Source organism: Cherax quadricarinatus, chromosome 56, assembly GCF_038502225.1.
Source record: "Cherax quadricarinatus isolate ZL_2023a chromosome 56, ASM3850222v1, whole genome shotgun sequence".
NCBI lineage: Eukaryota > Metazoa > Arthropoda > Malacostraca > Decapoda > Parastacidae > Cherax > Cherax quadricarinatus.
Window position 1 is genome coordinate 4,655,817 of NC_091347.1, and position 12,545 is coordinate 4,668,361.

Below are 12,545 nucleotides of genomic sequence, written 5' to 3' on the forward strand. Positions count from 1 at the left end.
TGGGAGGTAGAGCTCAAAAAAAGGGAGGAAGACTGGGGAAGGAGACTAGATGAGCTGGAAAGGAAGATGGAAGAGAGGTTAGCAGCAGAATGCAGAAGGTGGAAGCAACAGGCCACAGCAGCAGAAATCAAGATAGAGAGATTAGAAGAGGAGCTGAGACATCTGAAACAGCACAGAGACAAAGATATTACAGAAGTAGCATCGGCAATGGCTACATCGAACACAGACAACAGGTCCGAAGGAAGCATGGAAACTAAACTGTATGCAGAGGTCCTGTCAAACCCACATGGGGCCAAAACAAAGACAGGGAGCACACTAGGACAGAATGAGAGGTTGCAAGACATTGAAGGAACTAGGACATGTGCAAGGACCTTACCAGATACCTGTGGGGGCCAGGAGCAGGTGAGCAGGAAGGATAAACCAAGAAGCATAGGGGCCATAACTAGGGAAGGGACTGAAGGAAGGAACACTCCACGGGAAGGAACTAAAACACATCAGAGGATGCAATGGGAGTCACAGTGGGAGGTGGAAAGGGAGAGATCCGTGTTTGTCTATGGGCTAGACGAAGCTAAAGGGAAAACTTATGATGAAAGAAAGCAGGAGGAGAAAAAAGTGATTGAAGATATCATGAAGGTGATAGGCGAGGGGGACATGACCCAGGTGGCAAATTTTCGGAGAATTGGGTGGTTCACAAAGAAAAGGAATCGGCCTCTCAAAGTAATTTTCAAGGCAGAATCAACCCGAACCACGATCCTGCAGGAGAAAGCACGGCTGAGAGGCAAGCAGGAGTTCCAGAGTGTGTACCTCGACTGAGACAGAACACAGGACGAAAGGAAGACAATGAAAGAGAGAGTTCAAAAACGAAAGGAGAAATGGGAGGAAATGAAAAAGGAGAGCAGAATAACCCAGGATCAAATGGAAGGACAAGCGCACCCCCCAGAAACACCTGCAGAAGGACTCCAGCCACAACACCCCCAAGGCAACTGAACAATCCAAACCAACCATCACACACCGATCCCTCTGTTTCCACCCCCCGCACCACAGTTACAGTATTAGAACAGAAGTTGAAGGTTTGGTACACAAATGCAGATGGATTAACGAATAAACATGAGGAATGGCAAGAAAGAATCAATGAGAAGTCCCCAGACATCATAGCAGTTACAGAAACAAAACTCATGGAGACAATAACAGATGCAATCTTCCCACCAGGATACCAGATCATGAGGAAAGATAGAAGGGGCAGGGGGGGAGGTGGGGTTGCTCTGCTCGTAAAAAACAGATGGAAATTCGAGAAAATGGAAGGAATAGATGAGACGGGAGAAAGAGACTACATAGCAGGTACACTTCAGTCTGGGGAACACAAAGTGGTCATTGCAGTGATGTATAATCCACCACAGAACTGCAGGAGGCCAAGAGAGGAATATGAAGAGAGCAACAGAGCAATGGTGGACACACTTGCTGAGGTGGCAAGAAGAGCTCACTCCAGCAGAGCAAAGTTGCTGGTTATGGGGAATTTCAACCACAGGGAGATTGACTGGGAAAACCTGGAGCCACATGGGGGTCCCGAAACATGGAGAGCCAGGATGTTGGACGTGGTGCTGGAAAACCTCATGCACCAACATGTTAAGGACACTACCAGAGTGAGAGGGGAGGATGAACCAGCAAGATTGGACCTTGTGTTCACCCTGGGCAGCTCAGACATTGAGGACATCAAGTATGAGAGTCCCCTAGGAGCTAGCGACCACGTGGTTCTGTGCTTTGAATACATAGTAGAGCTGCAAGTGGAGAGAATAACAGGAGTAGAATGGGAAAAGCCTGACTATAAAAGAGGGGACTACATAGGGTTGAAGAACTTCCTGCGGGAGGTCCAGTGGGACAGAGAACTGGCAGGAAAGCCAGTAAATGAAATGATGGAATATGTAGCAACAAAATGCAAGGAGGCAGTGGAAAGGTTCATTCCCAAGGGCAACAGTAACAACGGGAAGACCAGAACGAGCCCCTGGTTTACCCGACGGTGTAAGGAGGCAAAAACAAAGTGCAATAGAGAATGGAAAAAGTACAGAAGGCAGAGAACACACGAAAATAGGGAGATCAGTCGCAGAGCCAGGAATGAGTACGCACAGGTAAGGAGGGAGGCCCAGCGACAGTATGAAAATGACATAGCATCGAGAATCAAGACTGACCCGAAACTGTTGTATGGCCACATCAGGAGGAAGACAACAGTCAAAGACCAGGTGATCAGATTAAGGACAGAAGGTGGAGAACTCACAAGAAATGATCAGGAGGTATGTGAGGAGCTGAACAGGAGATTTAAGGAAGTTTTTACAGTAGAGACAGGAAGGGCTGTGGGAAGACAGCACAGAAGGGAACATCAAGAGGGAATATACCAACAAGTGTTGGATGACATACGAACAACTGAGGAGGAGGTGAAGAAGCTCTTAAGTGACCTTGACACCTCAAAGGCGATGGGACCGGACAACATCTCCCCATGGGTCCTTAGAGAAGGAGCAGAGATGCTGTGTGTGCCTCTAACCACAATCTTCAACACATCCCTTGAAACTGGGCAACTACCTGAGAAATGGAAGACAGCTAATGTAGTCCCCATATTTAAGAAAGGAAACAGAAACGAGGCACTAAACTACAGACCTGTGTCTCTGACATGTATTGTGTGCAAAGTCATGGAGAAGATTATCAGGAGGAGAGTGGTCGAACACCTGGAAAGGAACAAGATTATAAATGAAAACCAGCATGGGTTCATGGAAGGCAAATCTTGTATCACAAACCTCCTGGAGTTTTATGACAAGGTAACAGAAGTAAGACACGAGAGAGAGGGGTGGGTAGATTGCATTTTCCTAGACTGCAGGAAGGCCTTTGACACAGTTCCCCACAAGAGATTAGTGCAGAAGCTGGAGGATCAGGCACACATAAAAGGAAGGGCACTGCAATGGATAAGGGAATACCTGACAGGGAGGCAGCAACGAGTCATGGTACGTGAAGAGGTATCACAGTGGGCGCCTGTTACGAGCGGGGTCCCACAGGGGTCAGTTCTAGGACCAGTGCTATTTTTGATATATGTGAACGACATGATGGAAGGAATAGACTCTGAAGTGTCCCTGTTCGCAGATGACGTGAGGTTGATGAGAAGAATTAAATCGGATGAGGATGAGGCAGGACTGCAAAGAGACCTGGAGAGGCTGGACATGTGGTCCAGTAACTGGCTTCTCGAATTCAATCCAGCCAAATGCAAAGTCATGAAGATTGGGGAGGGGCAAAGAAGACCGCAGACAGAGTATAGGCTAGGTGGACAAAGACTACAGACCTCACTCAGGGAGAAAGACCTTGGGGTGACCATAACACCGAGCACATCACCGGAGGCACACATCAACCAAATAACCGCTGCAGCATACGGGCGCCTGGCAAACCTGAAAACAGCGTTCCGATACCTTAATAAGGAATCGTTCAAGACACTGTACACTGTGTATGTTAGGCCCATACTGGAGTATGCAGCACCAGTCTGGAACCCACACCTGGTCAAGCACGTCAAGAAGTTAGAGAAAGTACAAAGGTTTGCAACAAGGCTAGTCCCAGAGCTCAAGGGAATGTCGTACGAGGAAAGGTTAAGGGAAATCGGACTGACGACACTGGAGGACAGAAGGGTCAGGGGAGACATGATAATGACATACAAGATACTGTGGGGAATAGACAAGGTGGACAGAGATAGGATGTTCCAGAGAGGGGACACAGGGACAAGGGGTCACAACTGGAAGCTGAAGACTCAGACGAGTCACAGGGACGTTAGGAAGTATTTCTTCAGTCATAGAGTTGTCAGCAAGTGGAATAGCCTAGCAAGTGAAGTAGTGGAGGCAGGAACCATACATAGTTTTAAGAAGAGGTATGACAAAGCTCAGGAAGCAGAGAGAGAGAGGATCCAGTAGCGATCAGTGAAGAGGCGGGGCCAGGAGCTGAGTCTCGACCCCTGCAACCACAATTAGGTGAGTACAATTAGGTGAGTACACACACACACACACACACACACACACACAAAGTGCATCACCAATGTATTACATATATAAATTATTTCAGACTTACTTGTCTTGAACCTTAGCTTCGCCAGCATCAACAATTTTCTGACGGTAGTCCTTCTCCTTCTTCAGGCTTTCAAGAACCGGCTCAATCTTATTGATCATTTTATTTACTCTAACAAAGAGTCGTTTAGCAGCTTTACTTTCTCGAAGCTGCTCCTTATTAACATCAGCCTCACCCAAGGCCTGTAAATATCAATGATGTCAGCCAAATTTTTGCAATTATCACAATTCATTCATCAATATAGAACAATGGAATTTGACTAAATATTGTTCACAATAGTCTTTTTCAAACCACTATTTATTTTTCACTAGAAATAGAGTGATTCAAGAAAATTCATTCACTATCACTTCCTCTCTACTTGTCCTTCTAGAAGGCCATCAATAAGTATTACTTTTCTCACACTCAAACAGAACATCAAGTCTCTTATACGGTCTCTCTTCCAATCACATGTACCTGTTATACATTCAAGAGACAACCTTTCAATGTTGTCTTTCATATTCTCTTTACAACCCTCTCTTAGATGCTTCCTACATGACAACCTTTACCTTTGAAGAGTTTCAAGAGTTTAACTACTCTCGGAGCCCGGCCATAAGCTAGGCTGTTGCTGCTGGAGGCCCGTTGCCCCACATATCCATCACAGCCTGGTTGATCTGGCACCATTCTTACTCTGCCCAAATTACATCTTTCATACTATCATATGTATTACAATGTTTTTTAACTCACTGGTCATCTATCACCAAGGTAGAGTGATTTCTCTCCATCCTTTCTACATACCAAAACCATCTTAACATCTCCACACCATCTTCTAGTTTCTACTCTTGAGTTCTTTGGATGATATTCACACCATAAATTACTCTCAAATATTACATCTCCACTATTTCTACCTCCTCCTTGCTGCAATATTCAAAACCCAGGCCTCAAACCCATATAAAAGTGTTGATACAATTGCCTTTCTGCCTGCAGAAATAAACTTTTCTTTCCACAAAGCCTTCAACACACCACCTACATTTTTCTCCTTGTATATTCTATGGTTCACTTCAATTTTCATCTGTAGACAAGTCCAGTGCCAAAAATCTAAACATATCCACTTCCTTCATACTCCCTCCCTCCACTATGATATCCAATATTTCACCACCTAAACTCTTTGTTGTTCCCATCACCATGCACTATTCTATGTTCACTTTTAATTTCCATCTTTCATATACCCTTCCACATTCATTCACTAACCTTTACAACTTATCATCAAAATCTTCCAGAGGAACTGAGTTATAAGCAAATAGTATCTGTGACAACTCCTACACTGTATCAGATTCACCATCTTTTAATCTCTCACTCCAACACCCAAGAATTTACTTTTTACAACCCCTTCTATAAGTATGTTAAACAACCAAAGTGATATCACACATCCCTGTCACCAGTAACTAGATCCCCCCCTCCCCCTCCAACAAACCCTAACCTGCACCTCATTCTGCATAAACACTCTTCACTGTTTCTAGTAACTTACCATGTATTCCATTCATTTGCAACTCTTGCCACATTATTTCCCTATCTGCCCTATCATCTGCCTTTTCTAACCATAACTAAACAGTTCTTTACAGCTATCTAAATATTGTTCACATAAATGCTTCCAGAAGTCTACCTAATAACCTTTCTATAAACCTTAGTCTATCAAACTGCTATAGCTACTCCCTTTATCATATCTTTTGTAGAAAAAGAGGATAAATAAGTACTTCTTTAAACCTTTTTCTATGCAGAATTCAAATTGGGGGCCTTCCTTTGTCATTTACCCCTGACACCCCACACTTATTTTCTATACCAGCAACAAGTCTCTCATACTTTAGCACTTAGGGGTCATCACCCCACTTATTATTTTCACTTGGCTTAGTGCTCCCTAAACATTCACCAAATACCTACCTCCCCCATCCATACTTTTTACCCCAGGTGCATAAACACTTACCACAACCCACTGCTTGAATACCATCTTTATTCTAAAGCATTTTAAATACAGTAACTGTTCAGTGCCTGCTAAACCACTTCACAAATTCTGAGAAACAGAACAGAGATATGCAGCATATTAATATAATTTACACAAGCTGAATTTTGCATAAAAATATACAGCCCTTCCAATTCTTGTCTTTTTCTCACCTATTATCACAGTCTTGTTCCTTTATCACAAAAGAAATGAGGTTACCACATGCAATGGCTAGTTGTTTGTCTGGCAATATTAATTTATTTTTTTTTATAACCTCGCATCTCTAGCAACAAGGTACATAGAGCAAGTACTAAAAGAAAAATTTAAGTTTAAATATATACAGTGGCACATAAGACATTTATGACTACCATTATGACTACCGTTACGTGAGACTAATATTGCCACACCAGCAAAACCTTTCTCCTCTGAACAGCAGCAAAAAAACTGATTACTAATTTTAATTATTCCCCACATTAAAAATACACTGTCAGCTAATTCCACACTTACCTTTTCAAAGTCTTCAACATCCTCCTGATAATCAGCTAACTCACTCTTCAGTTCTGATAACTCTTTTTCCTCGATTATCAACTTCCGCTTTTCTACACCTAAAGTTTCAATGGCTTCTTCCACATCGCGCAGATCCTTACTTGTCAGCTACAAAAATAATAAATTTTCTTAGTGTAAATACTGAAGTTATAAAGTTCAATCAATTTATAGGCATGTATATATCTGAAACACAATACTTCAAAACTGGCTGTATTTCATTATAAAGAGCATGCAAAGAGATGAATATCCAATAATTTATCTATAGTACAGTAGACTGCCATGTTTCACTCTACCATGCACCAATATGCCAATATATCACAATCTGAAATTTTATATCACCACATTTCACCGTAAGTGACTATTTTTCATGCCGATGGGATATTTTACCTGTGCTGTCCCTTGCACTTTCGGCAAAGCCAGTTTTTTAAGTAGGCTTAGCATCATCACCCACTGATGTAAACAACACCCACCCATCAATTACCTTCAAGTGTCCAATACCAGACTCAACTCATATTTATCAGTCTATTTTGAATCTTCTAGGTAGTAGGTTGGTAGATAGCAACCACCCAGGGAGGTACTACTGTCCTGCCAAGCGAGTGTGAAATGGAAACCTGTCTTTGTTTTACATGACAGAATTGCAAGGATGTGTGATGTCACCGTGGTTGTTTAATATATTTAAAGATGGGGTTGTAAGAGAAGTAAATGCAAGGGTCTTGGCAAGAGGCGTGGAGTTAAAAGATAAAGAATCACACATAAAGTGGGAGTTGTCACAGTTGCTCTTTGCTGATGACACTGTGCTCTTGGGAGATTCTGAAGAGAAGTTGCAGAGGTTGGTGGATGAATTTGGTAGGGTATGCAAAAGAAGAAAATTAAAAGTGAATACAGGAAAGAGTAAGGTTATGAGGATAACAAAAAGATTAGGTGATGAAAGATTGGATATCAGATTGGAGGGAGAGAGTATGGAGAAGGTGAATGTATTCAGATATTTGGGAGTGGACGTGTCAGCGGATGGGTCTATGAAAGATGAAGTGAATCATAGAATTGATGAGGGGAAAAGGGTGAGCGGTGTACTTAGGAGTCTGTGGAGACAAAGAACTTTGTCCTTGGAGGCAAAGAGGGGAATGTATGAGAGTATAGTTTTACCAACGCTCTTATATGGGTGTGAAGCATGGATGATGAATGTTGCAGCGAGGAGAAGGCTGGAGGCAGTGGAGACGTCATGTCTGAGGGCAATGTGTGGTGTGAATATAATGCAGAGAATTCGTAGTTTGGAAGTTAGGAGGAGGTGCGGGATTACCAAAACTGTTGTCCAGAGCGCTGAGGAAGGGTTGTTGAGGTGGTTCGGACATGTAGAGAGAATGGAGCGAAACAGAATGACTTCAAGAATGTATCAGTCTGTAGTGGAAGGAAGGTGGGGTAGGGGTCGGCCTAGGAAAGGTTGGAGGGAGGGGGTAAAGGAGGTTTTGTGTGCGAGGGGCTTGGACTTCCAGCAGGCATGCGTGAGCGTGTTTGATAGGAGTGAATGGAGACAAATGGTTTTTAATACTTGACGTGCTGTTGGAGTGTGAGCAAAGTAACATTTATGAAGGGAGTCAGGGAAACCGGCAGGCCGGACTTGACTCCTGGAGATGGGAAGTACAGTGCCTGCACTCTGAAGGAGGGGTGTTAATGTTGCAGTTTAAAAACTGTAGTGTAAAGCACCCTTCTGGCAAGACAGTGATCGAGTGAATGATGGTGAAAGTTTTTCTTTTTCTGGCCACCCTGCCTTGGTGGGAATCGGCCAGTGTGTTAATAAAAAATTGCTGGTGTCTTTTTTTTTTTTTGTCTCACAAACACATGGGATAACAGGCATATCATGTTACTTCTACTTACACTTAGGTCACACTTCACATGCATGTACATGCACATATTTTTACACACCTATCTGGATTTTCTATTATTTTCTTCTTTATTACCTCTTATTTCCATGGGGAAGTGGAAAAGATTCTTCCTCCATAAGCCATGCATGTCATATGAAGTGACTAAAATGCTGGGAGCAAGAGGTTAGTAACCCGATTCTCCTGTATAAATTAATAAATTTAAAAAGGAAAAACTTAAATTTTTCTTTTTAGGTCACCCTGCCTTGGTGGTATATGGCCTGTTCGTCCAGGAAAAAAATTCAATCTTTTCATTATCCCTTCTCAAGTCTGGATATTAACCAATGCACAAAACAGCAATACAAGCGATGCTAAATGTGCCAATAAGTTTAGGTGTGAAACTATGCCTCGTGAAAAAATTGAGGGCAATTAACTGACTTATAGCACTTAAAAGTAGTGCATTGTTGGTGGAAAGTGAACCAATTTTTTTCAATCTGAGACAAAGTGCAGATAAGAGCTTATGTAATGAGTAACCTTGAATGTGACCTGCTGGAAATAATGAAAAAAGAGGTCAATACAGCTAAATATGACTGAAAAGCTGCTGATTGTGTGGATTCAGCAGAATCCAAAGAAAAGTGCCCCTTTTAATTTCCTGATGATTAAGGAGAAAGCTGCATCTTACTATAAAACAGTGTGTGAGCTGACCACAAAACCTACACAAGTGTTTGTTTACTCCAGGATGGTTTAACACTTAATCTGTGGTAAACCCAGATATAAAAATTACTGTGTGTGGAAATGGCAATCATCCATCTTGGCCCGTGAACTCCAGCCATCCACCTCATCTACAGAACCTTAGCCATCCACTTTATCCCAAGAGCTCAAGTCATCCACCTTGGCCCACTAAAGCCACAGCAACTATCTCTACTGACTTTCAAGCTCATCATGCTCCAGCAACCAGAATTTAAGGTAAGAAGTATTGTACTATAAGTCACATTGTTTTACTTTTTTTTATTATTTTTTTATTATCACACTGGCCGATTCCCACCAAGGCAGGGTGGCCCGAAAAAGAAAAACTTTCACCATCATTCACTCCATCACTGTCTTGCCAGAAGGGTGCTTTACACTACAGTTTTTAAACTGCAACATTAACACCCCTCCTTCAGAGTGCAGGCACTGTACTTCCCATCTCCAGGACTCAAGTCCGGCCTGCCGGTTTCCCTGAACCCCTTCATAAATGTTACTTTGCTCACACTCCAACAGCACGTCAAGTATTAAAAACCATTTGTCTCCATTCACTCCTATCAAACACGCTCACGCATGCCTGCTGGAAGTCCAAGCCCCTCGCACACAAAACCTCCTTTACCCCCTCCCTCCAACCTTTCCTAGGCCGACCCCTACCCCGCCTTCCTTCCACTACAGACTGATACACTCTTGAAGTCATTCTGTTTCGCTCCATTCTCTCTACATGTCCGAACCACCTCAACAACCCTTCCTCAGCCCTCTGGACAACAGTTTTGGCCATAACATCAATTCGCTCATCAAAGACATTGCAAAAAGAAAATATTTTTTGAAGAATTAAGAATTTATAAAAACTTTATTTATTTTGAAGGTCTCAAGATTGTAACCCAATTTTCCCCCAGTTGTTCACATCACATGTTGCATTATCACCTATAGTGATGATTTCAAGAATATAACTCACTTGATACATAGTAGTCTACTGTACACAATGCTGTAACTACACATTTGTTCTAAAACAATATTTTGTATATCATGAAGATCAGTGCATGATGCCCGAGTCACTTACCACAGGTGGTGCTTCTACAGCAGGAACTATCTGAGGTGGTTTTAAAGACTCCTCGGAGAGCACCTCAGCTTTGTCCTTCAACACTGGAGCTCGGTCAATAAGACTCTCCTTGTCAGCCTTCTGCTTTAGTAAGTTCAATGTTTATTAAATACTGTACAGTATGTACTGATAAAACTCTGTGTATGAATATTTTATTTATGTTAACTGGCAGCAGTTTGGAGGGATATGTTGTGTATCTTTTTACGTATATGCTTCTAAACTGTGGTGTTCTGAGCACCTCTGCAAAAACAGTGATTATGTGTGAGTGAGGTGAAAGTGTTGAATGATGATGAAATTATTTTCTTTTTGGTGATTTTCTTTCTTTTTGGGTCACCCTGCCTCGGTGGGAGACGGCCGACTTGTTGAAGAAGAAGAAAAAAAAAGGCAGCCAAATACAGTAGGGCCCCACCTTAGGGCATTTTGCCTTACGGCGTTCCGCTAATATGGCGATTTCAAATTATGACCAAAATTTGCTATACGGCAAGCGGTCTTTCAAATATGGCGTGCGCCACCCGGTTTGTTTACATTCTCCGTGAGCACATCTATTATGTCTGGAAACTTTCCGAAATTTCAAGTGTTTTAAAGGTATTGCGTATTTTGTATGTACCATAGAAACTGAAGGACTGAAACCTGAACAAGTGTTTAATTGTGATGAAACAGGCCTGTTCTGGAAGAAAATGCCAAGCAGGACCTACATTACTCAGGAGGAAAAGGCACTCCCAGGACATAAGCCTATGAAAGACAGGCTTACTTTGTTGATGTGTGCCAATGCTACTGGTGATTGCAAAGTGAAGCCTTTATTAGTGTATCACTCTGAAACTCCCAGAGCGTTCAGGCAAAAGAATGTCCTCAAGGATAATTTGTGTGTGCTGTGGAGGGCAAACAGTAAGGCATGGGTCACTAGGGAATTTTTCTATAACTGGTTACACCATGCATTTGCCCCCAATGTGAAAAATTACCTAACTGAAAAGAAATTAGAACTTAAGTGCCTCCTGGTGTTAGACAATGCCCCTGGTCATCCTACAGACGTGTCAGAGCGACTTTATGGGGACATGAGCTTCATTAAGGTGAAGTTTTTGCCTCCTAATACCACTCCTCTCCTGCAGCCCATGGACCAGCAGGTTATTTCCAACTTCAAGAAACTGTACACAAAAGCTCTGTTTGAAAGGTGCTTTGTAATGACCTCAGAAACTCAACTGACTCTAAGAGAGTTTTGGAGAGATCACTTTAATATCCTCAATTGTGTAAACCTTATAGGTAAGGCTTGGGAGGAAGTGACAAAGAGGACCTTGAACTCTGCTTGGAAGAAACTGTGGCCAGAATGTGTAGACAAAAGGGATTTTGAAGGGTTTGAGGCTAACCCTGAGAATCCTGTGCCAGTTGAGGAATCCATTGTGGCATTGGGAAAGTCCTTGGGGTTGGAGGTTAGTGGGGAGGATGTGGAAGAGTTGGTGGAGGAGGACAATGAAGAACTAACCACTGATGAGCTGCTAGATCAACTTCAACAGCAAGAGGCCACACCTGAGGAAATTGCTTCGGAGGAGGGGAGAGAGAAATTGAAGAAGTTGCCTACTTCAAAGATTAAGGAAATCTGTGCAAAGTGGCTTGAAGTGCAAACCTTCATGGATGAAAATCACCCTCACACAGCTATTGCAAGCCGTGCTGGTGATTATTACACTGACAATGTTGTGAAACACTTTAGGCAAGTCATAAAGGAACGAGAGGTACAGGCCACTATGGACAGATATCTTGTGCGAAAGAAGTCCAGTGACTCTGAAGCTGGCCCTAGTGGCATTAAAAGAAGAAGGGAAGTAACCCCAGAAAAGGACTTACTACCTCAAGTCCTAATGGAAGGGGATTCCCCTTCTAAACACTAACACACTCTCTCCCCTCCTCCCATCCCATCAATCATCACCAGATCTTCAATAAAAGTAAGTGTCATTTAATTGTGCATGCCTTTTTCAGTTTGTGTGTATTAAAATTAACATTTCATGTGGTAAAAAAAATTTTTTTTCATACTTTTGGGCGTCTTGCACGGATTAATTTTATTTCCATTATTTCTTATGGGGAAAATTGATTCGCATAACGATTATTTCGCATAACGATGAGCCCTCTTGCACGGATTAAAATCGTTAACCGGGGGTCCACTGTACTTTGATAATTATGCTTGTGTGTACCTGTACCTAAATATACTTACACACTGTGTTGGCATGCAGGTACACATTAAAATCACTAAGTCTCT

General features: G+C 42.5%; 1 protein-coding gene across 2 annotated transcripts in view; it reads right to left on the reverse strand.

Moving 5' to 3' along the window:
* The window catches only part of Letm1 (Leucine zipper and EF-hand containing transmembrane protein 1), a 116,627-nt gene that overhangs the window by 14,084 nt on the left and 89,998 nt on the right, over positions 1-12,545 (reverse strand). The window contains exons 9-11 of one of the 2 annotated variants that reach the window (XM_070097032.1): positions 10,265-10,384; positions 6,566-6,712; positions 4,090-4,268 (exon numbers count right to left, since the gene is read on the reverse strand). In XM_070097032.1, the coding sequence (XP_069953133.1) occupies positions 4,090-4,268; positions 6,566-6,712; positions 10,265-10,384 (446 nt within the window). Of the gene's footprint in view, positions 1-4,089; positions 4,269-6,565; positions 6,713-10,264; positions 10,388-12,545 lie in introns of both variants that reach the window. The other variant, XM_070097031.1, reaches the window with a different exon arrangement.